The sequence below is a fragment of the Pelobates fuscus genome, chromosome 1 (genome assembly GCF_036172605.1).
Source record: "Pelobates fuscus isolate aPelFus1 chromosome 1, aPelFus1.pri, whole genome shotgun sequence".
In the NCBI taxonomy this organism is placed as follows: domain Eukaryota; kingdom Metazoa; phylum Chordata; class Amphibia; order Anura; family Pelobatidae; genus Pelobates; species Pelobates fuscus.
The window spans coordinates 390,355,553-390,382,407 of record NC_086317.1 but is presented as its reverse complement, the minus strand read 5'-3'; the positions used below and the strand labels follow the sequence as shown (position 1 = coordinate 390,382,407).

General features: G+C 41.2%; 1 protein-coding gene across 1 annotated transcript in view; it reads right to left on the bottom strand.

Moving 5' to 3' along the window:
- Positions 1-6,663, bottom strand: part of GDF11 (growth differentiation factor 11) — a 179,073-nt gene extending 172,410 nt beyond the window's left edge. Inside the window, exon 1 of the mRNA XM_063426578.1 lies at positions 5,997-6,663. Coding sequence (XP_063282648.1) covers positions 5,997-6,396 — 400 coding nt within the window. The 5' untranslated portion in view covers positions 6,397-6,663. The remainder of the gene's footprint in view (positions 1-5,996) is intronic.
- Between the last annotated feature and the right edge of the window lie 20,192 nt (positions 6,664-26,855).

Sequence of the window (26,855 nt, the reverse complement as noted above, 5' to 3'; positions counted from 1 at the left end):
TGAAAACAATCTTGGACACTTGTGATAATTAGATTGCCAGGTGAGCCCAATGCCTTGGACGAGGTATGAAAACATTAGATATTTCACAAAAACTTAAGCATGATCATTGCACTATTAAGAGATTTGTGGCTGATTCAGAGCACAGACGAGTTTGTGTAGATAAAGGCACATTGAGGAAGATTTCTGCCAGATCCATGCATCGGATCAAGAGAGCAGCTGCTAAAATAACATTACATAGCAGCAAACAGATATTTGAAGCTGCTGGTGTCTCTAGAGTCCCATGGACATCAAGGTGTAGAGTCCTCCAGAGTCTTGCAATTGTGCATAAACCTTCTATTCGGCCACCACTAACCAATGCTCACAAGCAGAAACGGCTGCATTGGGCAGAAAAATACATGAAGATTAATTTTCAACCAGTCCTGTTCACTGATGAGTGCCGTGCAACCCTGCATGGTCCAGATGGATGGAGTAGTGGATGGTTGGTGGACGGCCACCCTGTTCCAACAAGGCTGCGACGTCAGCAAGGCGGTGGTGGAGTCATGTTTTGAGCCGGAATCATGGGAAGAGAGCTGATCGGCCCCTTTAGGGTCCCCAAGGTGTAAAGATGACCTCTGCAATGTATGTGGAGTTTCTGATTGACCACTTTCTTCCCTGGTACAGAAGGAAGAACTATGCTTTCCGTAATAAAATCATCTTCATGTATGACAATGCACTATCTCATGCTGCAAAGAATACCTCTGCATCAATGGCTGCTATGGGGATAAAAGGAGAGAAAGTCATGGTGTGGCCTCCATCCTCCCCTTACCACAATCCTATTGAGAACCTCTGGAGCATCCTCAAGCAAAAGATCTATGAGGGTGGGAGGCAGTTTACATCCAAACAGCAGCTCTGGGAGGCTATTCTGACATCTTGCAAAACATTTAAGCAGAAACTGTCCAAAAACTCACAAGTTCAATGGATGCAAGACTTGTGAAGCTGCTATCAAATAAGGGGTCCTATGTTAAAATGTAACGTAACCTGTTAAAATGTTTAAAAAGTTGAAATGTTGTTATAAGTTTGATTGAAATAGCTTTTGATTTCAGTAAATATGCTGCAAACACAACAAATAAAAATTTTCAGTTCTTTACAACCTATAAAGTGTTTTGAAACTTACTGTGCGTAAGAATTTGGAACAGTGCAATATAAGGTTTTTATGTTAAAAAAAATACTGTTATCATTAGGAGGTTTGTTCAATAAAATTTGAATTGTACTCTTAATAGTTGATAACATAAGAATTATGCTTACTTATTTACAGCAATTATTTAGGTAAATGAGAAAAATATAATTTGCATAATAATTTGGGACACGGTGTAAATGAATATTTATATAAATGAATATATATATATATATATATATATATATATATGTATATAATATATATATATATATATATATTTATATATATATTTGTAGTCGGGGACAATAAGCCGAGTTATAGTAGTGGTGGTAGTCGGTTGTGGTGTGCCGAAACCGATGTTCGGGTAGGCCTGTAAAAGAAGGCCCACTAAGTGAATGCTTAATATATATATATTTGTGTTCAGGGAAAAAAGAAGAGTAAGCGTTAATCTTTAATTTACTAAAGTTGGTTGTGGTGTGCTGAATCCGACTTTCGGGGAGGCCTGTAAATAAAGAGGGCCCACGAAGATAGAATTTGTATTAAAGGGAGTAGTTGGTGGGGTAACCAATCAACGTCAGCCCGATATGGAGATAGATTTGGTCTTATGTAGGCCAGATCAACCCCTCCCAAAACTCCAGACTCCGCCTTCCCATTTATGGCAAGGGAAAAAAGCAGAGTATGTGTTAATCTTTAATTTACTAAAGTTGTAGTGTGCCGAAACCGACGTTCGGGCAGGCCTGTAAATAAAGAGGTCAAAAAGAGATTTACATGCATATTTAACAACCATGAAGAGATAACATATTTATCATTACTTGGCTAACTCTTTGAATGCTAGTCTAAGTTCTTTTTCTGGCTGGGGTATGTAGCGGTTGTATGATGACAATTTCCTTCGTCCCAGTCTTTTGATTATGTGCACTGGCACGTTTTTACTAGAGGCCGCTGTTGCTGTCCCTATACGAAATGAATGGCCCGTGAAGGCTGATGGATACAATTTTGAATCTTTTGCCTATGCACTGATGTCAGCAAACTTGTTTTCTTATTCTATATTTTTGCCAGTTTCATAGACATAGATCTGACCTTTTTTATAGGAAAGTTGTAGGACATAGGTCAGGTAGTCTTCTTATATAGCCCTTTCATATTAAATATAAATATATTATACACTTGGTTACATATATATTATAACACTTTGTTACCTTGCATATTTTAGAAAATATATATTTCATTTTATCACATATAAATATAACTTTGTGATAGTGCATACTGAGCCAGATCGATAGCGTGACCTTTTTTTTTCACATTAAATATTTTGTGCCATTACTTCATATCTGGAAGCAGTAAAATTGGTAGAAGAAATACCTGGAACATCTGCTAGCACCATTGCTGGACACTGAGTCTCTTGGGCCTTTCCTTTACACACCAGTACATTTTCTCATCCTGGCATATATTGCAAGTTCTACCCACATGAAACGGAAGGCATGGCAATTGTATTGCTGCACCAGATTATCCTAGGGTTTTTTTTCTTGCTTATACCAAAAAATTGGTTAACAGTTGCTAAACATGCTTGTGACTTTATTATTATTATTACTATTATTATTATTATCTTTATCTGTTTTTTTCTTTGGGTTTGATGCACATAATTTACCCAGTTATGACATATGTGGGTTTAATTCATCAAAAAGTGTTTGATTACTCTTTGATAATTACATTTCAGTCTTTCTTGTGTCATTTTATGCATATTTGTAATCTTCCTATATTTTTTTTGTTATTTTTAGCACACCCAGTTTTAGTTTTGGTTTTTAATCTGACAAGAGAGTGATTTCCTCAAACTTAAATACATATACAGTATTCATTCAACCTTATTCTGCACTTTAGCACTAGGACAAAATTAAACAACTGCCTCTTTTTCCTTTTTGCTGAAAGTTGTTTGGAAAATCTGTGGTACCTGCAAATTTAAAACGTATTTCCTGGAGGTTCTTATTCAATATCAGACAACTGAATAAGATAAATTATTGTTTCGAGCAGACGTCTATGTGGTAAAACTAAAAGAAGAAAATACCACCAAAGCTGGCTTGGATTATCAGAGTGCCAACTAATAGCCTGAAAAATATACAATCCTCAATCACTTGTTGCTGATACATTGGGAGTGTGTTTCGGGAGCATGGACTTGGGGATAATTACATGGCAGGAGCAATGCATTGGACGACATAGCATTGCAAAACTAATGCATTTGAGGTAATAGCTTTGTGTGGGTCTGAAAAGGGAAAACTATATAGGGAACATGGCTTGTGGACATTTATTTGTGTATATGGTGCTTTGTATGTGGGGTAATGGCTTGTGAGGGTCAGCATTTGGAAATAATTACAGGGAAATACACTGCGGGCTCAATTAAGTCATTGCAGGGCAACTTAATGCAGGTGCATTTCTGCATGGCACATGCATAAATAAAGACTAAAGCCTGTCAACAGTAGAACTGTGTCCAGCTGTCTCAGTAAGAAGCTGCTGTATTGTCATGGTAACAATCACAAAACACTTTTGAATCAAGCTGACATGACCGAGAATGAGTGAAAGATTTCTAGAAAGAGGTTTGACACCTTCAGGCATCATACAATTTGTAAACAGTTCTTATATTAAAAAAAAAAAAAAAAAAGATAGATAGAAGCCCAACAAGCTTTGACTTCCTAGTGCACAGTAAATATTAATTTAAATGTTCTAAATATTAACATTGAAATGGAATGGATTAGTCAGGTTAGCAAAGATATTTCATATCGACTTCAGCATAAACGTTTACAATGTTTTTCAAACTGTATTACTATTACTTGTGGCAGATAATCCAAAGAAGAGTATAATATAAATATTACTTTAGTTATTAAGGCAACTGAATTCTGAAAAAAATGACAAGAGAATGGAAGAGTGTTAAAACAAGAATGTAAAGAAACAAGTATCCGTGTCTAAATGAGGAATGAAGTAGAGCATATTAATAAGGGTGGACAGATGTTTTTCAAAGATAAGTAAGAACCATAGGTGCAAGGTAAGCTGGTAAGAAACAAATACTAATTCAAAAATTGTGTGGATACTTGAAACGCAAGTAAGATATGAAAGAAAAAAGAGAAAGTGAAAAAATTAAAGAAAGATTTAAACCAGAAAAACTGGGGGAAGGATGGGGCTATAGAAAGATAATGGATGTTAATATAAGTTATATGTGCCAGGTGTTGAGAAGATTAACAAAGGTCGGTTGAAGTATCCCATACCATAATTAGATATACGACCTACAAAAGCTAGAAATGTACCCAAGTCTATTATTTTGTAGTGGTAAAGCATGTCAATTTAAGTTACACAAATTCACATTTGTGTCATTGGGAGCAATTGTGTAAAATCACAAGTGGTAAATATGTTACATCAACACTTCTCTAAAATAAATCATCAAGGTGATCAACTGCTGACAACAAGTGGAATGTCAAGGCAATTTCTGCTAACAAGTGAGTCCATTCATGTGCAATTTCACCTTAAAGCATTGCATGAGTGAACCATGGCAAAACATCAATACTAATAGCAAACTTATTTCCCTCTGTGTGACATAAACCAGAACATACACATCGTTTACTGATAAAATCCTGACCCTAATCTTACAGGGCACAGTAAATTTGGAAAGTGTGAATTAGGACATCATGCTACATGCAATGCTGTTAATAAATAATTATCACCTGATTGTATGGCAACCACACTTACACAAAGAGAAAATTGAAGTGTTGTGAACACTTTTTTATAGATATAATGATGTGACAGCATACCAGAAGCACGCTTTCCCGAATCGTGAAGCAAAAAAAACAAAAAAAACACACACTTTTTATGTTGAACTTACACTTTCAAGAGTCGTTATAACAACATTCAAGAACAAGATTATTAATGACTGTAGGTGAATTCAGCTACAGTCGCGTCGATACCATATTGAAATGATCGTTTTTTTTCCCTTTAAAATGACATACATACAGGTGTCAAAGAACTTCGTGCATGATAAGTCTTATCACGAAGTTGATGTAATGTCAAAAAAGTGAAAACAATAGTCTTTTGTTGTGAGATTAGAAGTGCATAGATTTTCACCGATTCGGTCTCAGAAAGATATTATGTTACAAGACAAAAAACTGTGAGAAGGTAAAGATGACCTCATCCTTTGCTTTTCTTAACATGCGTAGCTTTGAATTTTGTTCTAGCAAATATCCAAAAGTAGACAGTATGCATAGTTTGTGGAATACTTTCAAAGCAAGGCACTCTATTTATTAACTTATTGACTGATAAAATACATTTCATGCATGATTACCATGTCACCGAGAGGTCTCTATGTGCGCAGTTTGCATTCTAAACGTAACATATCAAACACAGGTTAGGCAACCCTTCTTTCACTGCGTATTATAGTTTACAGATTTCTGTTTTCTTCCACCAGATGTTTCACCTATACAAATGTGATACATACAGGGAAAATGAAACCGCCTCTCGCATCTAGTTTTTCTTCACATTCTCAACTTTGCAAATCACCCAGGTAAAGCACTGAAGCACATTTTAACTCTCCCAATAACAGGTAAGAAGTTTTGCACATTGCTAAGCTCAAATAGTGTTAGCTAGCAAGACCCTTTGCTTTGTGATGAACACCACCGGTAAACTGTCACACGTGGGTAAAAAGCACGTGTGGGTTTTGGTGACCAAAACAGTAAGTCACTGTTTCCTATAGGATGGATTTCAAGTGGTGGGATATGTTATTAAATTACAAACAATCATCTGACAAATCCACAAAATAATAAGAGACTGCAAAGAAACACTACAACATTGATTTTAAAAATGCACTTACTTTCCTGTGCCATACTAATGACAGTCTCTGTAGTGGCATGATATTCATCCTCCTCCAGGAATGCATTATGTTGAAAAGAGTCTCCCTGAAACTCATGCTGATCCAGTATCTGCTGCAGTGGGGGTGCCTTGGGCAGCAGTTGATTCACCACCTCCAGGGTAATATTGGGTGGTTCCTTAAGCCTGAGTTTGCTCAGGATCAGAGCCTTAATGTTCTCCAGCCTAAAATCCTTACTCTGTTTCCTCCACTTGCACACGCGACAGCCCTGCTCCTCATTCTCCCCAAGTGAAGTCTCCACCTGCAGGGGTCCCTTTTCAACGAGAGACTCACCCTTACTTTTGGAGAACTCCATGGACAGGACAAGGAAGCAAAGGAAGAGAGGGGACCGCTGAGACAGCATTGCTCAGTGTCCTGAAGAGGGCTGCTACTGCTGGTGCAAAGAGGACAGCTGCCTTGTGCAGGTCTCTATAAGGGAGGGGTATGCAACCACAGATCATGCACTAAGCAAAGGGACTCCTTCTTTTTATATCCCAACTGTTCTCTGTCGTAAAATGCTTTCATTGGCTGGGGAGGTAACAAAAGGCCCCTACCAGGGCTGTCAACAAAGTAAAAAAAAGAGGGAGAGAGAGGGAGAGGAGAGAAAGAGAACAGGAGGTAGGAAAGTGACTCTGGATTGCAGCCTCGGTGCCTGTGTGTCAGTTTGAAATGCAGCCACTTGGTACAGGGAAGGGGGCTGTGACAGATCTTAAAGGCACAAAGCCTCCTTTTACTACTCCTTTTCCCCTCCCTCCTTCCTTCTCCCGCCCTAGCTCACCTCTCTGACTTGCATCCCTCCCCTTTAGCCTTCCCTTGTTTCAAAGGAAGGTTGGCTATAATTACGAAAATATACTATTCTTTATTTCATAGGCAATAAGTACAGATAAAGCAGCATGCATTAAATATAGAATCTACAGGGATCATTTAAAGTTAGCCAGGTAACTGGAGACAAATGAGTGTATGTATGTTATAATAGTTCTAATTAGAAGTTGCACTGAATTTTGTATATATGTGAACATATACAGTTAATTACTCACACTCTCATACATACAAACATAGTAGGGTAAAGAAGTCTGAGTTCACTATCTGCATTTATTTCAGCATTCATTACAAAGAAATGTAAAAAAAGACGAAAAAAAGTGATGTTCTTTAACCCCTTAAGGACCAAACTTCTGGATTAAAAGGGAATCATGACATGTCACACATGTCATGTGTCCTTAAGGGGTTAAAAGATTCAAGTGCAAGAAATATGCTAATAAAGTGTCCCACTCAGTGAAAACAAGTACCAGTGATATTGCACATCCATATACTTCAAATTACTTGATTATTGCACATATAAATATTCAATGTCTCTAAAAAGAGAAAAATATATAAACAGTGCATTTTTTTTTTGTTCCCCTTATTGGAAAAACCCTTAGTAATGAGAGGGGGTTAAAACCCCCACCTAATGCTCCAGTCTTCCAATATGCTAGTTACTGCATTTGAAAAAAGAAAGACTGTGGGTGCCAAATGGTATTATACCAGTTACATTTATTGCAAAATAATGATATTAAAACTCCTGCATATAATGCTAGTGATCTTGCACAGAAGGAAACTCATGACTAGCACTTCACAAATAGTAAAACAACCTCAGTGATCTTGCCCTCGATCTTCCTAATCATCAAATTAGTGGTAAAACACTGGGCCCATCTCCAATGACGTCCACTGTAATGCATGTTGGGCTTCCTTTTCCTTTTATTGTGGTATATTGGTATATTTATAAAGATCTTCAGTGTGTCAAGTGCATGCAGCTAACAAACATATAATTTTGCAATATGTAATTTGATTCAAGCGCCTTGCAATTTAATTGTTTGTTTTTTCTAATAAAGATATGTGTTTGACTAAATATACAATATTTTTCAAAAAGTAGGAGTTTTAGTGATAAAAGGTAAAACAAATCTATTTGTCAGTACATCAGAAATCTCAATAAAAAATTGCAATGTAGTATGCACATTATGCTTTAAATGAACACTTCAAGCACTACAACATACCTGGGTCCTGCCAGGTGCCTGTGCAGCATCTGGTCTTCTCCATCAGTAGCAGCTGGATGTCTCTGTAGTGTAAAGCATTGTCGATGACGTACTGCTTTAGGTTTTATGATCCGTGGAGTGTTCCTTTAAAGGAGCACTCCAATCAAAAAAACAAACTGTTTATGTTTGTTGTAAACCTTGCTATGGGTTCCTTTTTAAAAAAACAAATAAAAAAGTTTCCCTTGCAGTCTAGTCCACCTTCACTCACGTCAGCTTCCCCTCTATTTGAGGTTACATTAAATGCTTCTCAAACTAAAAAACAAAACAAAGCATTATTGGATCTACGCCACATTCTTGCTCTTGCTGGTGAAGTGGCGTGTAGAAGGTAAGGACAGGGAGCGACAATGGGAGTAAAGTAAATAAGGGATAGTGCCATCATTAGGCAGCATGCTCTATGTGCTGACAAATGTAATTTATTTAATTAATTACTATTATTATATTTATATAGCGCCAACAAATTCCGTAGTGCTTTACAATGGGTGGACTAAGAAACATGTAATTGTAACCAACAAGTTTGACGCACAGAAACAAAGGGGGTGAAGGCCCTGCTCAATGAGCTTACATGCTAGATGGAGTGGACTAAAGTGACACAAAAGGTAAGGGAAGTATTAGGGAAGTAAATTGGTAGGATAGTACTCAATGAAGACTTAGTGTGGTTTTTTTTTTGAGACATTAACAGTTTAATAGATATGCTTTTGTGAAAAAGTGAGTTGTTAATGATTGCCTGGAACTCTTGCTTCCTGGCTCATTAAAATGCTGCTAGAGATGGACATACAGCCAGTGGTGTATCCTGGTTTTGTGCTGCCCTAGGCAGGACAAAACTCAGGCGCCCCTCCTCCCCCCGCGCCACCCCCACCCAACCTTTCCCCCCGCCCCGCATTCTAAATACACACACACACATTCACTGACAGATACGCATACACTAGCTAACAGAAATACACACTCGCTAACAGAAACACACACACACTAACAGACACACTCACACTCAGTAACAGACAAACACACTCACTAACAGACACACACTAACAGACACACACTCACTCACTAGCAGACACAAACTAGCAGACACACACACTCACTAACATACACATACACACACAGGCAAACACACACTAACAGACACACACAGTCAGACACACACACTAACAGACACAGACACACACACTAACAGACACACACAGTCAGACACACACACTAACAGAATATAATAGAAAAATCTCCCCATATATGTACGTTGGATGTAGACAGGAGGATCAATGTAATCTTCTTTATCCCAGCATTTTAACTTTAAGGGAAAGAAGATAAAAGAACATAGTGTACCACTTTAAAATATAGTAAACACTTTATTGTCTGCACTTACAACATGCAAGAAGGTTAAAAGCCCATCAGGTATTGTTGTGAACTTCTTGGTAGATCTCCCAGTCGGAAATGCAGGAAACCAAATTGAAGAAACACGAACAAAGTAAATTTGAACTTAAATAAAATCAAAAGTCCGTAAATAAAGTGTTCTTTGCCGCCCTACGCGTTTCGTCCTACGACTTCGTCAGGGGCATCCTAACAGACACAGACACACACTAACAGACACAGACACACACACTAACAGACACACACACACTAACAGACACAGACAGAAACACTAACAGACACAAACACTAACAGACACACACACTGACACACACACACTAACAGACACAGACACACACACTAACAGACACACACTCACCCACCCACATTAACACATTTTTTTAAAATTTATTTTTAACACATTTTTTTTTAATTTATTTTTAAGACATTTTTTTTTATTTATTTTTAACACATTTTTTTATTTTATTTATTTTTAACACATTTTCTTTTTATTTATTTTTAACACATTTTTTTTTTTTATTTAACACCCCCCCCCCCAGCCTCCTTACCTTTGGGAATGCTGGGTAGGGGGGGTGTCTCTTCCTCCCTGGTGGTCCAGTGGCTTCTAGGCGATCGGGCGGCACTGCCTGGCGGGCGGCCGGCGAGGGAGCACTTCCCCTGAGCTGTCTGCTCAGCTCCCTCGCGCGCCTCAGAGTGAGGCTGGGAGCCGGAATATGACGTCATATTCCGGCTCCCAGCCTCACTCTGCGGCTGGCGAGGGAGCTGAGCAGACAGCTCAGGGGAAGTGCTCCCTCGCCGGCCGACCGCCCACCAGGCAGTTCCGCCCGATCGCCCAGCAGCCCGCCGGCATGTCTGTTAGCCGCAAGGCTAACAAGACATTTGCCTTGGGCATTTGGGGGCGTTTTTTTTTGCCGCCCCCTGGAAAATGCCGCCCAAGGCAAATGCCTTGTTTGCCTCGCGGCTAATATGCCCCTGCATACAGCACCCTGAAATACACTATTGACAAAGTTATTGGGACACCTAATCATTACACCAGCCAGAACTTTTATGACATTGTATTCTAAATACACAGACATTAATGTAATTGGTCGTCACTTTGCTATAAGAGCTTCCACCATTATGGGAAAGCATCCACAAGATTTTGGAGTGTTCTGTGAGAATATTTGCCCATTCATCCAGTAGAGCATTTGTGAGGTTAGGCAGTGATGTTGGACGAGAAGGCGTTGCTCTCAATCTCCGTTCCAGTTCATCCCAAAGGTGTTCGATGGAGTTAGGGCTCTATGCGGGCCAGTCAAGTTCTTCCACACCAAACTCATCCAACCATGTCTTTATGGACCTTGCTTTGTGCAATGGGACACAGCCATGCTGGAATAGAAAAGGGCCTTCCCCAAGCTGTTCCCACAAAGTTAGAAAAGTTGAAAAAAGTCCAAAATGTCTTGATATGCTGAAGCATTAACCCCTTAAGGACAGAGGCAATTGTACAAGTTATAATCAAAACAAAGCCTGGAATTTGTGCTATAGGTCTGTTCAACCACCATTTACCTCTTTCATATTAAATACACCCACATGTATTATATATAATTTTGTTCAGGAGAAACATGGTTTTCATTTCACATCAAATATTCATATATAAAACATAATTTAATATAAATTATATTTCTTAATTCTGTTTAGCATCTTAACTATAAATATCATAATACTGTTAACTTTTACTGCATTATAATGCACATATTTGTGTTCAGTGATGTCTCACAAGTACAACAGTACCCCCATGTACAGGTTTCATGCAGTTTTAGAAAGTTACAGGGTTAAATATAGGGCTTTCCCCTGTTTTCAGTTATTACACACAAAATTTGCCAAATTGGTTTGCTGAACCTATCCTTTAAGACAGTATGGCAGCCCAAGAATAAAAATCACCCCCATCATGGGATACCATTTGAAAAAAGTAGACAACACCAAAGTGGGGTATGTCCAATCTTTTTAGTAGCCACTTGGTCACAAACGCTGGCCAAAGGTAGCGTTCATTTTTGTTTTTTGCATTTTTCACACAAAAACTGCACTTTTACTAATGATGTCATCCTAATACATTTTACTGTTCTGAAACACTAACATTTTATGTGGTTTTGAAAAGTTACAGGGTTAAATATAAAGCTGACAAATTAAATTCTCTGGACTTTCTGCCTGGATTGTCAGGCAGGTCCCTCAAATTGTAATTAATACAATCACATAATTAAGTAATAAGATTACATAAATATACACCTAGAATTTATATATACATACAGACCTAGTTAAATACTACGTGTATATTTATGTAATTGTTGTATATATACATATATATGTATATATGTATATTTTTTCATTATTTTTATTTATTTATATAATATTTATATTAATTTTAAGTGTATGTTTATACATATATATATATTTAAATATCAAAATACATTGAGGATTGAATTTTATATATATATATATATATATATATATATATATAATTTTTTATTATTATATTTACATTCTAAGAGTATTTTTATATTGATATATATCTATATTAGTATAAAAGTACACAAGTATAAAATTATATATATATATATATATATATTATGTATATATATATATATATATATTTGTGCTCGGAATTTAATAGGTTATGGAATGTATAAGAAGATGCATAGTTGGTTGAGGTGTGCTGAAACCAACGAACGAGTAGGCCTGTAATAAAAGAGGGCCCACAAAGGTGATAATGTAATGTTTGATGGGTGCAGGTGGGTGGGGTCAGTCAGCTTGAATGGCAGAGGTGAGTAGGGGCTGGTAGTTTAAGTAGGGCCCATAACTCCTCCCACAAATTCAGGCCTAATTGCCTTTTAACTTGTGCTTGGAATTTAATAGGTTATGGAATGTATAAGAAGATGCATAGTTGGGTGAGGTGTGCCGAAACCAACTAACGAGTAGGCCTGTAATAAAAGAGGGCAAAACGGAGGATGCAAAAAACACACTTTATTGCTTGTTACAAAGCTAGACATCTAAATGCTTGTCGTAGTTCTTTCTCCGGTTTTGGTATATAAGTATGGTAAATTGAGGAATTCCAGCGGCCCAGTCTCTTGATAATGTGGACTGGTGTGTTTGAGCTAGATGCTGATGATGCTGCGCCTATACGGAAGGAGTGACCGGAGAAGGAAGCCGGGTTGTAGCCTAACCTTAACAGCAGAGTTCTGACATGAGACGTGAACTTAGCTGTGGTGAGAGGGTGCCCTTGGAGTAGTAGTAGTGGGGTGTCAGGTGAGCGCATGTGGTAAGATTCTAGGAGAGTGTTGAGTACTTTAACTGGGCACCAGGAATGCCCGGTAGGGAAGAGAGGAATGGTAGTGAGATGATTGGTGTGATTTGTTTTGGTAGAAAGTAATGAAAGGACGTAGTGGTCATCGACTTTCTTTAGGTGAGAAGGCTTTAGACTTGAAGTGGTATCTACCTGGCGTACAACAGTAAACTCCCTAGGTCTGAGAATGTCATAAAAAGCGATAAAAATGGTGGCTTTGTTAACTGTGTTTGTATGGGAATCGAAAGGGGATTGTCTAGTAGGTCGCTGAGTAGTCTAAAGATAGGCCCATCGATGGGCAGTCTGCTAGTTGCAGGGGGAACTGTTACTTTATGAATACCTTTAAGGATATTCTTAATTGGGTATGATGCTAGAAAAGGTGCGTGATTGGTAAAGTTGGTGAGAACATGGTGCTGTAACCCGGTGAGGTAAAGCTTAATGGTGTTGTGAGATAATTTGAGGTGTAAGTGACAGAAGGAGGCAAAAGCCGCCATGGTTTAAATAGAGAAATCTCTTTGTAAGTGAAACTCTGTGGAGAACTTGTTGAAAATGGTCAGTGCCCTAGCGTAAGTGGTAGTGGTGTTGGGTGAGAGTGCGTGGTGCGTGAGTGCTTGAGCGTGGCGTAGTAGCTCAGTCAGTCCATTAGTAACTCGTGAAAAGGTGGTATCCTGGATGGTAGGTGGTGGGCAGTAGGGAGTACCTGGAAGAACACCTGAAAATGAGAGCAGGAAAGAGTGTCAGAAGCTGTGTTACGAATACCAGGAATGTGTTTGCAGACAAGGTGAAACTGAGCGGTTGCTGCTAGGCAAGTCAGCTTGCGTACCAAGCTCATGATGGTTAAAGAGGAGGACCGCCCCTTGTTTATAATTTTGCAGGCTGCTGAATTGTCAGAGCAGCATTTGACTGCCTTGCCGGTCCATAGATGACCCCATGTATGAGCAGCCGCCACGATGGGGCAAATCTCGAACAAGGAGGATGTTTCTCTAAAGGCCTGCAAGGCCTCCGTCTCAGTGGGCCAGTTATCCCTAAACCAGTAGTTGCCGAATATGGCGGCAAACCCGGTGTGTGCTGCTGCATCTGTGTAAATTGTAGGGGAATGATCAGATAGCGGGGGAATGAACAGGGAGACTCCATTCCACTTGGACAAGAAATTCCTCCACGTGAGCAAATCTGCCCTGGCTGGATCGTCTAAAGTGATTGTGCAGGAGTCGGGCACCCCATGGAGTAGACACAGTAGCCTAGAGACGAAAGATCTGCCCTGTGGAATGATCCGCATAGCGAAGTTAAGGGACCCCAATAAGGACTGAAGTCCCTTTCTGGTACATGTATAACTCCGCAGGAACAGACTGATCTCTAATGTGGGCCAATTTCTCTGGTGGTAGGCTAGCTTGAAATGTTTCTGTGTCCAAAGCGATGTCCAGAAAGACTAGTTTTGTGGAGGGCCAGAGTGTTTTGCTTGGTCACAGGGGCACCTCTAGTGTAGTGAAGAGGGCTGTGGTGCTATAAATGCTTCTAGGTGCGTGGGAGCCGGGTTCTATCAACAAAAAAATCATCTAGGTAGTGAATCACTGATGGACACCTGACTATGTTGAGGAGCAGCCAGCAGAGGGTTTCCGCGAATATGTCAAAAGGCTTAGGGCTACTCCTAGACCCAAAAGTGAGCCGGGTAGAAAAATAGTACCTGTCCCGCCATTTAACACTGTGTAAGTGCCATAGTGAGGGGTGAATAGGTAATAGCTTGAAGGCATTTGTGATGTCGATTTTACTTAGCCATGCCTTGCTGCCTGCTAGGATGTTGACTTGCATAGTGTCGTCAATTTTAGCGTATTTTAATGAAAACTCCTCCGTGGGTATGAGAGAGTTTATGCTGGGGGTGTGCGAAGAATGAGGTGCTGAAAGGTCAATTATCAATAATTTTTTATTGGAGTATTTATGTACAGCTACCCCGATGGGGTTACTGCAAATGGGCCAATCATGAAACCTGTGGACAAGAGGTGGTCCACCGTGAGAGGGTCATCTGAGGCTGACAGCAGGTTTGGGCATTCGAGTCTGGCTGCGGGAATGGCAATGAGGCCCATGTGGAAAACATATGAAAAACCTGTCACCAAAAATTCCACTAAATGCCTGGCTGGGTGGGAACGGAGGTGGTAGGCCACGTCATCCATATTAACCTCGGTCAGTCATTTCTTAGGGGAAAGTCTGGCTGGGCACATTGCCCTGGTGTGCGCTCTGAAACAAATGGAGCAGACGTGCAACAACCTGCATGCGCTGAAGCTGCATGCGCCAGCGTTAAAATTGTTGCACACCTGCGCCTTGCCCAGAAACGCAATGGGTCTGCCCAGCTTGTCCCTCTGCCCGCCTTCTTGCCTAGTGTGTGAGGTTAAGGAGTGGTGAGAAAAGGAAGGGTCTGCCTCGCAAAGGCCCAAATCTGTGGAATGGGACATAGAACTACAAGCTGCACAGGATGGGGGCCTCAATCCGGCAAAGTGTCAGCAGAACAACTCCGTGTCCATCTGGCACCAGTCATTTCTGATGTTACATTGAGCCAGATGGGTTGCTGCCTTAGCTGACACGGACTTGTGCATGTATAGATCTGGCTCCTCCCTCCTATGTGGATACACAGAACAGATAACATCTCTGTATATACCGAAAGCAATAATGAATTGCGGGATAGATAGTTTCTTGTTGAGTCGTGGGTCTCTTGTTTTTAACACCATGTCCCCATAGTTATAGGATCCTGCGAGGCGATGGGGAGGGAAACTAAGTTAACATCCTTCACATTCAGAATTTATTTTTTAATGGACGCTGGGATGGAATGAGCTGGTGAAACATATGGGGTAGTGGTGGTGGGTGGCGTGGGAGGAGGTTGCAACTCGGCAGGTTAGGGATTACCAGTGAAGGACATGAGGGACCTGGTAGATCACCTGGGGTGACAATGGCTGATTTCACCTTAGACAGTCTATTATTCAGGTTCTAAAGGTTGGTCAGTATGGCTGTCAGGGTTTCCTGCGTAGCTTCGGAGGTGCTGGTAGAAGTGCTGGGTACATCATCCAAGGGCAGGTCCTCGATGGGAATGGAGTCCTGTGACATTTGAAAAAGGAATAATGAATTAAAATAGTAGGGGGGTGGGAAGGAAGAACAAGACCTTCGAAGAACTGGCTTGCTGACTAGTGCCGAGGCGAAAAACTTAACTATAGCAAAGTGATAGGTGAGGCCCTGCTGATGCCAAGTGGCAGTGAGAGGATCTACCTATGGTTTGGACCGAGGGGATTTGTGGCCACAGACGTGGTGGCGGGATGCCTCTCTATGACAATAAAAGATTCCAATACGTGTGGCCGTGACCTGGGAAGCCCTGGCTGAAGCCCTAAAGGAGGGCGAGCGAGGCAGCTTACTATGATTTTGGCCGTAGGGTGAAACCTCCGTGGTGAGGTGGGGTGTAGGCCTTGCGGGACCGGTGAACTTAATTTGGGTTGCTAAGGCCAGCACCTATCCCTATATGCCAGTTCTCTATTCCTGGTGGGGCTTGTCTCATAACGAGGTGACCGAAGACATGTGGATACTAACCTTGAGGATTTGTCTTTCTGCTTATTGCGTGATACAATATTTTGTAGATGAATCTATGCCTCCAAAAATAATACTGGTCCGGCCAAGGTATCCTAGGGGTAAGGCCTTGAACGTTCCAATGGTATGTATGATGTACATAAAGTGGCCAAACGTATGGAAAATACTACTGTAACGTGAGAATCCGTGTAAGATGAGGGGCCTGAATGTTGGTCCAAGCATACAGACAAGCCCCTGATTACCTGTTTTTATGAGAATGCAATGAAGGAAGGCTGAGTGAGGCCTTGAGGTGAAATCGTAATCGTAGTGAGTAGGATTATAATACCTGGTACTGAATGACAGGATACCAGGTTGGCAGTCAGTGTTTGAAAGCGTGGTAAAGCGAAGAGTCTGCAATATTGACACAGGGCTATGCAACGTAGAAACAACAAGACAAGTGAAGCACAGTCGTTATTTGTAATGCAAAAAGAGGTGTGGGTGAGTACGTAGTGATGGACCTGACAGTTGGTCCATACGGGAGCTTATAGATACCCACCCAGGGGAGTGGGGGGGTGTAACCTGTGGAGGCTGAAATGAGGCCTCGGGGTAAAGATAAACGTAATGAGTAAAACAACAGTACCTGATACAGTAGGACAGGATACCAGGTTGAAACTCCCTGAAGTCAACTTGAAGTATATCGAGGGGCCTAAAATCATGACATAGAGCTAAGTATCGTACAAGAAAAATTGCTGAGAGATATTGTGAGTGACCGGTCAAACCTTCGGCCAGTAATATGCATTTTGTATCTGAACCGTGGTGGTTACTTTGGGAGAATGACGTGAGAGGTGATGCGTGCTTAGATTACAAGAATTCCGAGATTATAAAGAGTTAGATGGATCATCGAAAAAAGAGTGGAAAGGCATAAGACCCGGTCAAGAGCCATTATTGAAGGAATGCGTTGACGGCTTGGGACATCGGGTCTGGTAGTCAGCTGAAAAAGGCGTCTGTCTGATGATTCAGTCAGTGGAGAAAAAGAGGTCCAGAATGAGAGACCCACAAAGTTGATGCAGATGATGGAATATCCAAGGGTCCAGTTGCCAATCACTTGCATCTCTCCAATGACAGGACAACCGGTCCACTGTGAGATTGTCAGGGCCCAGTAGGTATTCTGCCTGAAGAGAGAGGTTCATGTCCAGGCAGAATTGAAGTTCTCTTGTGAGGTCTGAGAGTAGAATCGAACAAGAACCCCCTAGTCAATATACATAACGGACAGTGGAAACGCCCATCTTGAGCACCAAAGAACAGTTGTAGGTTATCCCTGGCAAAACTGTGAATCGCAAAGGAGCCGACCATCAGTTCGAGGTAGTTGACATGTATCATGCATTCCAACTGTATCCAAAATCCACCTGTGAAGAGATCAGAGCAAGTTGGCGTCTGATTCCAGGATAAAATCGTGTTGGGACCTGAAAACAGCTTTCCCGTTCCAAGCCTCCATGTTCTGGAGTCACTAGTCCAGTTAGACGGCCTGCAATAGGTACATGAAAATAAGGAAATTGATTACTTGAAGCAGTGTGACCCAGGAGTGAAGCACACCCACATCCTCTGGTAGACCCTCTGTTTGTGAAGAGTTGTCTGTGATAGGGATGGGTATAACCTGAGTTCCAAGACTCAGAGGGGCAAGGCCTATAGCCCATGAAGGCACTCCTCTAGCTTGGCCTCTATGGCAGCCGGCCCTCCCAGAAAAATGTTGGGAGCGGAAGACCCTACTCAGGGACAATTGGGCCTTTTTAAGAGAGGTGAAAATAGAGACGTCTGCTGATGTCTTTCATGAATTTGTCACCAAACAAAAGCCCATTAGCCTCTGGCTGAGTTCTTTTGAACTCAAGTCTACCAATTTTGCGTCAATTTTATATAAGACGGCTTTGTGCCGTTCAGTGGAGATAGCCATATTTACATTGCCTAGTAGGCAAAACACATTTTTTTCCACATATCTGCCTTTACATCTTGCACTAAACACCTTAAGTAGATTTCAAAAGATATAAATCTTATAGCAAACTCCTTGGAAATTACTTGAAATTTTACTCATATTTTGCCCATGCATTATTTGTCTGATCTGTCCATGTTGTTGGCTTGGTTCTACTCAAAATTACTGTGCATGTCAACAGGCATCAGAGATTAATTACTTCCTGAAAAGAATGGAAGCCTCAAGTTGCAATAGTAGGAGCAGCAATAAAAGAAAGGGAAAAAAAGTTGGACTGAAGATGCTGGTAGATGTAGCCTGCCAGCATTTTGACATATGTTTTTGATGGTATGCTGGATGGTTGGGGCTGAATGATGTTGAAGGTTGCCAATGATTAATAGGTACTTACGAATGGCTAGGGCTAGTGAGTGTGAATTGATGGCTGGGGCTAATGAATGTAGATGAATGGTGTAGATCAGTGGTAGTCAACCTTTTTTTACCTACCGCCCACTAATGCATCTTTTTGGTTGAAAAAATGTCCTTACCGCCCACCAGTTTTCGCGCAAATGCAGAATATTTTTTAGAAAGGAGGGTGTTTAACAAAAAATAAATGTACGTACATTTATCTTTTTATTTCTACTTAATGCAGGTTTATAAGGTTTTTAACTTTATAAAGTTTAATGAGAAAACAATAAAGTAAATTGAAATTACCTTTACTAGTGATTAATGAGATCCTTGAGGTTGATGCTGCGAGACTAAATATTTGATATCTGGTTCGATTTTCGTAAGGAACAAACGAAGGTCTCTTTCAGTGATATTCAGACGACTTCTCTGTTTGCGCATAATATGATTTCTCATTTGTGCGTCAGCTCATCTCCTCTCCCTCCTCAATTCCCCTCCCCACCTTTTTTTCCCCTTTTTTCTATTTTTTAACCTTCCTTGTAGCAATGCCCAGTAGGAAGGCTGAGCTAGGTAGCCCACTTACTATATAGTCCACTATAACAGACAGACACACGTACCAGACACACGTACCAGACACACGTACCAGACACACGTACCAGACACACGTACCAGACACACATACACAAATACAGACACATACAGACACATACAGACACATACAGACACACATACAGACACACATACACATAGACGACACAACACATACAGACACACATACAGACACACACACATACAGACACACATACATACATACAGACACACACACATACAGACACACATACATACAGACACACATACATACAGACACACATACAGACACACATACAGACACACATACACGACACAACACATACAGACACACATACAGACACATACACACGACACATACATACACAACACATACATACACACACACACAACACATACATACACACACACACGACACATACATACACACATACATACACACATACACACACACATACAGACACACATACAGACACACATACACAAATACAGACACATAGACACACACACGACACACATACACAAGACACACACGACACATACAGGAACACAGACAGACACACATACACACAAGACACATACATACAGACACACACAAGACACACATACCAACAGACAGTCACACATACATACACACACACACAAGACATATATACAGACACACACACACACACGACATACATACAAAGACACACACACACACACACAAGACATACATACAAAGACACACACACACACATTATATTTAAGTCACCCTCCTGTTTCCTACCTTTTAGATTCAGGAGGGTGACTTTCCCTGGGGTCCAGTGGTGGCTCAGGTGGATGGGAGTCAGAGTTCCCACTCTGACTCCCTGGTCTTCCTCCCGCGCGGCTCTCAGTGTTAGCTGGGAGGAGTGACGTGCAGTCACTTCCTCCCAGCTCTGCGATGTCATCACTGGGGGCCCGGTTGCGCTGTTAAAACGCCCAGCGCTGACCGGGCCCCCTCACAATCCACATCCATCGGGTGGCCCTGACAGCATGGGCCACCCGATGGACCTCTCCATATGCGGCCCCGGCGGTTTGCCGCGCGGGCCGGGGACGCAAATTGTCACGGCGGTACCCAGTCGCAGGGGTACCGCCGGCTCGCACCCGCCCGTCCGCCCGGTCGTCAGGTCGTCAAAACCTGGAAATCCCTACCGCCCACCTGAAATCCTAAAACGCCCACTAGTGGGCGGTAGGGACCAGGTTGACGACCCATGGTGTAGATGGATGGCTGGAGGTTGAATAACTACCTAGTCTTCTACTACAGCTCTGAGTTGGAAGAGTTTGAGTTTTTTTTTTTTTTCCTTTTTCTTGTATTAATAGAAAAAAACATATAAATAGGTTACATATTATTTCATGCCAGTTTCTAATTAAGACATAGACATACATATACATATATATATATATATATATATATATATATATATATATAGGTACATACTTATATCATTTATATCATGTAACATTAATAGTTATATAGTAAGTATTTTCAGCATTCATTTGTGTTTAAAAGTATATCTCTAAAGTAAGACATGAAGACAATTATTTTAAGGCAGACATTGTAGGAGAGAGCGAATCAAGCTTATTATAAGGTAAAAAAATATTAGATGAGATCTAATTGGTACCAGGAGTGGTTATGGTGGTAGGAGCTACAAAAATCAATGAATTGTATTATAATAGTCCCAGTATAAAAATACAATAGTCCCAATAGTGAAAACAAAGTTGTATATAAATCTCAGTCTTTAGAACCACATCACCACATGTATATGAAACTTTGTTGCAATAGATACAATTTTAAGTGTCTGCCTGTATGAGGAAAATCCAGCTATGTGCACAGCTGGGGTCACTCCGTTAAACAATCTATTTAAAGGAACACTATAGTCACCTAAATTACTTTAGCTAAATAAAGCAGTGTTAGTGTATAGATCATTCCCCTGCAATTTCACTGCTCAATTCACTGTAATTTAGGAGTTAAATCACTTTGTTTCTGTTTATGCAGCCCTAGCCACACCTCCCCTGGCTATGATTGACAGAGCCTGCATGAAAAAAAAACTTGGTTTCACTTTCAAACAGATGTAATTTACCTTAAATAATTGTTTCTCAATCTCTAAATTGAACTTGAATCACATACAGGAGGCTCTTGCAGGGTCTAGAAAGCTATTAACATAGCAGGGGATAAGAAAATCTTAATTAAACGTAACTTGCAATAAAGAAAGCCTAAATAGGGCTCTCTTTACAGGAAGTGTTTATGGAAGGCTGTGCAAGTCACATGCAGGGAGGTGTGACTAGGGTTCATAAACAAAGGGATTTAACTCCTAAATGGCAGAGGATTGAGCAGTGAGGCTGCAGGGGCATTTTCTATACACCAAAACTGCTTCATTAAGCTAAAGTTGTTCAGGTGACTATAGTGTCCCTTTAATATAGTTCTGACAGTGAATTCGTTAACTGTAGTCGGTCCAAAATTATTTTGTACAATGCTAGGAATAAACTGACTTAAAGATCACTTAAATTTGTCTCAAGTATCAAAATCCTCACGCCTTTTTACAAAACAGTAAGATGGGAAACCATAGTGCTCACTGTTGCAGATTAAAAACACTCACAATTTAGAAGATAAAAATGAGCGGATCGCGAGAATACTGGGGTGAGAGACTATTTTCCCACGCTGTGTAAAATGACAGAGCACTCTGATTGGTTGGATTTCAAATTGAAAGCAAAAATCAGAGTGTTATGAGTCATTTTACACAGCGTGACAACATTCCAAAGGACTTTCCCACGCTGTGTAAAATGACACCAAGCACTCTGATTTCAAGCCAACCAATCAGAGTGCTATGACAGGTAAATATAGACACTTACCTGTCAGAGCACAATTGAAGGGTGTGGGAAGGCTTTATAAACCTTTCCCCGCCCTGCGGAGCTCAGTCTGAAGATGGATTATTTTTATTTATTTTTTGCGCTCTGTTTTTTTTTCAAAGTGCGACAGGTATTATGTGCTTTTATTTGGCCTTTTTTGGGTTTTATTTTTTTTTTACAGGTACTTATTCTTTTGTTCCACCCCTCATTATTTTTAGGGTGGGGGGGGTGGGGGTAGGTAGAGGTTTTTTTTTTGGGGTGGGGGGTGACTAGGAGCTTTGGGACCCCTAGTCACCTTGGGGGGGTAACATTTTCATTTAGGGCCCCCACACGCCGCTCATGATATAAAATACAAAAAAAGATGTAAACCAGACATTCTTTCATGTTCATAGTCACATATTTCTCTCTACTACAACTAGGAAACTTTGAGGTGCCTTCCGGAATACCATTTGGGAGGTATCCAGAGAACTAGTTGAAATAAAATAGCAGGAGCTCCTTTTAATTGTAGGGTCTGAGTAATGGGATGTGCAATGCAGCTAAGTAACTGCAGAGGGTGAGAAGACACCAAGGAAATCAGACTACCAATGCTGACTCTGCAATATCACTGAGGAGAAAAACATTGAAAACTGACAAGGTTAGACTTCACATAATGGTGAGAATAAAATAACGACTTCACCATAGTAACGAGTGCCTGCAGTGACACAGCAATAGGTGTTCGCCATATCCCCTCAGAGAAAGGAAGAAGACTAAAAGTGGATCGAGTGGCAGTTCAACTATTCAATCTCACAATAAACTTCCATTATGGCAGAGGTTAGTTTACAATTTAAAGGGGATTGCTGCCCATAAAGGTAATCATCTAATGGTGAGTAATACATGTAGCTACTGTCTATTGTTTATAGCAACATCAAAGGACTTTCCCAGGTAGAGCATGTATCATTACTGCACAATTCACATATTTAGGTTTAACAGTTATTATTGACCATAATCATAGTACACAGATACAAAATACAGAGATGGTGGAAGTGTTAATAAAATATTATGAAAGTGATGCCATTTACCTACATTATGTAAAAGTTTAGTTTTTTTTCCCCAAAACTCGATCTGCCCACCCATAATAAAAAAAAGCTACCAAAACAAAAAAGACCAAAATAATTCAGTTGCTAAGAAATTTTGAGTATTTCAGCATTAGTTAATGAAGGATATATGAGTGACCACTCAAAACTAATTTCAGAGAATTAAAGGGACACTGTAGGCACCAAGACCACTTCAGCTCATTGAAGTGGTCTGCGTGCAACCAGACAGCCACAACAGAGGGACTTACTGAATTGAAACGAAACCCTTGGTCCGTTATCGGAAGCTGGACGTCCTCACGCTCTGTATGAGGGCTTCCAGTGTCAGATTATTCCACATAGGAAAGCACTGAATAATCCTAATGTGCTGCCCATGCGCATTAGGTCTACCCCGCTGGCTGACATCGGCCGAGGAGGAGCGAGAGACATCGGCGCTGGTTTCAGGTAAGTCACTGAAGGGGTTTTAACCCTTTCAACACCCCGGGAGGGGGGCACTGTAGGATTCTATTGTGCCAGGAAAATGTCTTTGTTTTCCTGGCACTATAGAAACCATTTAAAGAACAAGAATTTGGGGGAAGGGGGAAATCAAGCTCTATAAAAAAAAAAAACATGTTCTATGCCTCAAATGTATTGTGATAAAAAAACATTAGTATATAGGCAAATGTAGTTTTTACTTTTAGAGTGAGAGTTAATGTATGATCCCATCTGCGCAAATCCATTTTTAATGCTAAAGAAAGAGAAAGGTATTATGTGAAAATAAATCTGTGATTATAAAAGACTCTTAACAAATATAAATACTGAATGAGAGAGCCGCTACTACACTTGTGTGGGTACTTCCCTTACACAACACTTATTGTATATAATGAAACAACAATATACTGAGAGACAAGATGACAAAGCCTTTCTGTCTAAATATGTAGCTCGAAAGCTCACCCCTGAGATAGCGGATGGACTGGAACAACTCATAACTCTTGAAGAACTGGCAGCAGCCTTAAACTCTCTAAAGCCAACAAAGGCATTTGACTGGGTGGACTGGAACTATCTCAATGCCACACTCCAGCAGATGAGGTTCGGCCCACACATGCACTCCTGGGTATCATCTCTCTACACAGTCCCATCATCACCTATACGGATTAATGGCGCTCTATGCGCCTCGTTTCCTATAAGAAACGGTACTAGGCAGGCTGTCCCTTCTCCTGTTTGCCCTCTCTCTAGAACCATTACTGGAGGCAGTCAGACGGGGTGGGGGTATTACGGAGTGCACCCTGGGACCCACAAAACATCGAATCGCGGCCTACGGCGACGACATTTTTTAAAGAAAACCCAGAGGTGTCCCTGCGCAACCTACTCAGCATCTTTAGGGAATACGGTCAGCTGTCTGATCTCAAATTAAATATGGAAAAATCAGAAGCGCTCAATATCACGATACCTCCTGACCTAGAGTGGCACCTCCAGGACACAATTCCAATTCTCATGGTGCACGTCAAAACTCAAATACCTAGGCATCTGGTTAACGGCAGATTTGTCCCAACTATATTAACTGAATTTTCTACCTATCCTAAATACCCTTTAGAGAGACATGCACCGTTGGACAGACCTATACATCTTTAGGTTCGGCTGCACCAACGCTGCAAAGATGAATGTCCTCCCTCACCTCCAATACCTGTTTCAAACGGTACCAATATCGGTCCCGAAGGCATTCCTTCAGACAATCTCCACGGCATTGTAAATGCTTTCCTATGAGACTGGCTGAATGCGCGCGCGGCTCTTGCCGCGCATGCGCATCCAGCCGAAGAGGAGGAGAGGAGGCGGAGAGGAGGAGGAGAGCTCCCCGCCCGGCGCTGGAGAAAGAGGTAAGTTTAACCCCTTCCTCTCCATCCAGCCTGGTGGGAGGGGGACCCTGAGGGTGGGGGCACCCTCAGGGCACTATAGTGCCAGGAAAACAAGTATGTCCTTTAAATTTCTTTACTGTGTTAACCCCTACCACTTCAGCTGGAAGGCTTTTCCATGCATCCACTACCCTCTCAGCAAAGTAATACTTCCTGATATTATTTTTAAAGCTTTGCTCCTCTAATTTAAAACTGTCCTCTTGTTGTGGTAGTCTTCTTTTAAATATAGTCTCCTCCTTTACTGTGTTGATTCCGTTTATGTATTTAAATGTTTCTATTATATTGTCAGGATTACAAGTTGATCCAGCATGCAGAACTGTGTCACACCTAGGACTAAGGATAACGTATAACTGGACCATAGAATGACCGGACTTAACATATCCAAGAATAGTCAAAATACAAGCTGAGGTCAGGAACACAGAATCAGACACAACGATGAGGGAAAGACAAAAGTCAAGGATACCAGAATTCAAGGAAGTCGAAACGAAGCCAAAGTCAAATACCAGAAACTCAAGATCAGGAACGCACTCTCGGATTACCATCACAATGAAACCAGGACAGGGCAATGAGCAAAAGGAGAATTTGGTTTAAATACCCCTCCTGTGGATCCAATTGGCTGTAACCGGCCTCTGACCCCAAAAGCAATTACCAGGTTTCCATGTGCATGATTGCTGCTCAGCACAAACCCTCCTGTGGATCTGATTAGCCATGACTGGCCTTTGACCCCAAAAGCAATTACCAGGCTTTCATGTGCATGATTGCTGCTCGGCACAACTTTTCCTGTCAGGACGGTAAATGCCATTAACCACATTTTTATGTGCGGATAAATACGTGAAATTACCCCCCACCTGAAGACTGCCCACCGGGCAGGCAGGACCAGGTTTGAGCGGAAACATGGCATGTTAAGAATGAATTTTACGGCCAGCATGGATATCAGAAGCCGAAACCGAAGAACGGTCAGCAGGCCCATACCCCCACCAATCAACCAAATACTGTAAGGAACCACAAGAAAACCTGGAATCAATGGTAGAGGAGTCTTCATACTCCTCCTGTCCAGAAACAACCAAACGAGGAGGGGAAACAACCGGAATTGTGTACCGATTGCAAACAAGCAGTTTGAGCACATGAAAAGTATTAGGTATACGTAAGGACGCTGGAAGGGCCAGAGAATAAGAAACCGGGTTGATTCTCCTAACCACACGAAAAGGACCAAGGAACCTCGGAGCAAACTTCATGCTGGGAACCTACAACCTGATGTTGCGTGAAGATAACCAAACCCGATCACCCACCTGGTAAACTGGATTGGCACTCCGCCGTTTATCCGCATGAAACTTAAAGCGAGCAGCTGCAGTTTCAAGAGTGGAGTGCACCTTAGTCCAGGTATCATGAATAGAGGTAAGGTTATCATGCAGCGTAGGGATAGCCGTATCAGAAAACACAGCAGTGGGAACAGCAGGATGACGACCCGTAATGACAAAAAAACGGGCTATGCCCAGAAGGGTCATGGGTAGCGTTATTCCTTGCAAATTCGGCCCAGGGCAATCATTCAGCCCAGTTAGACTGTCTACTATTCACGAAGCAATGTAAATACAGCTCAAGTGATTGGTTAGCTCTTTCAGCTATACCATTAGTTTGGGGATGGTAAGCAGAGGAAAATGACAATTCAATGCCCAACTGTTTATTGAATGCCCTCCAGAACCATGACACAAATTGGGAACCCCTGTCAGACACAATATTTTGAGGAATACCATGAAGC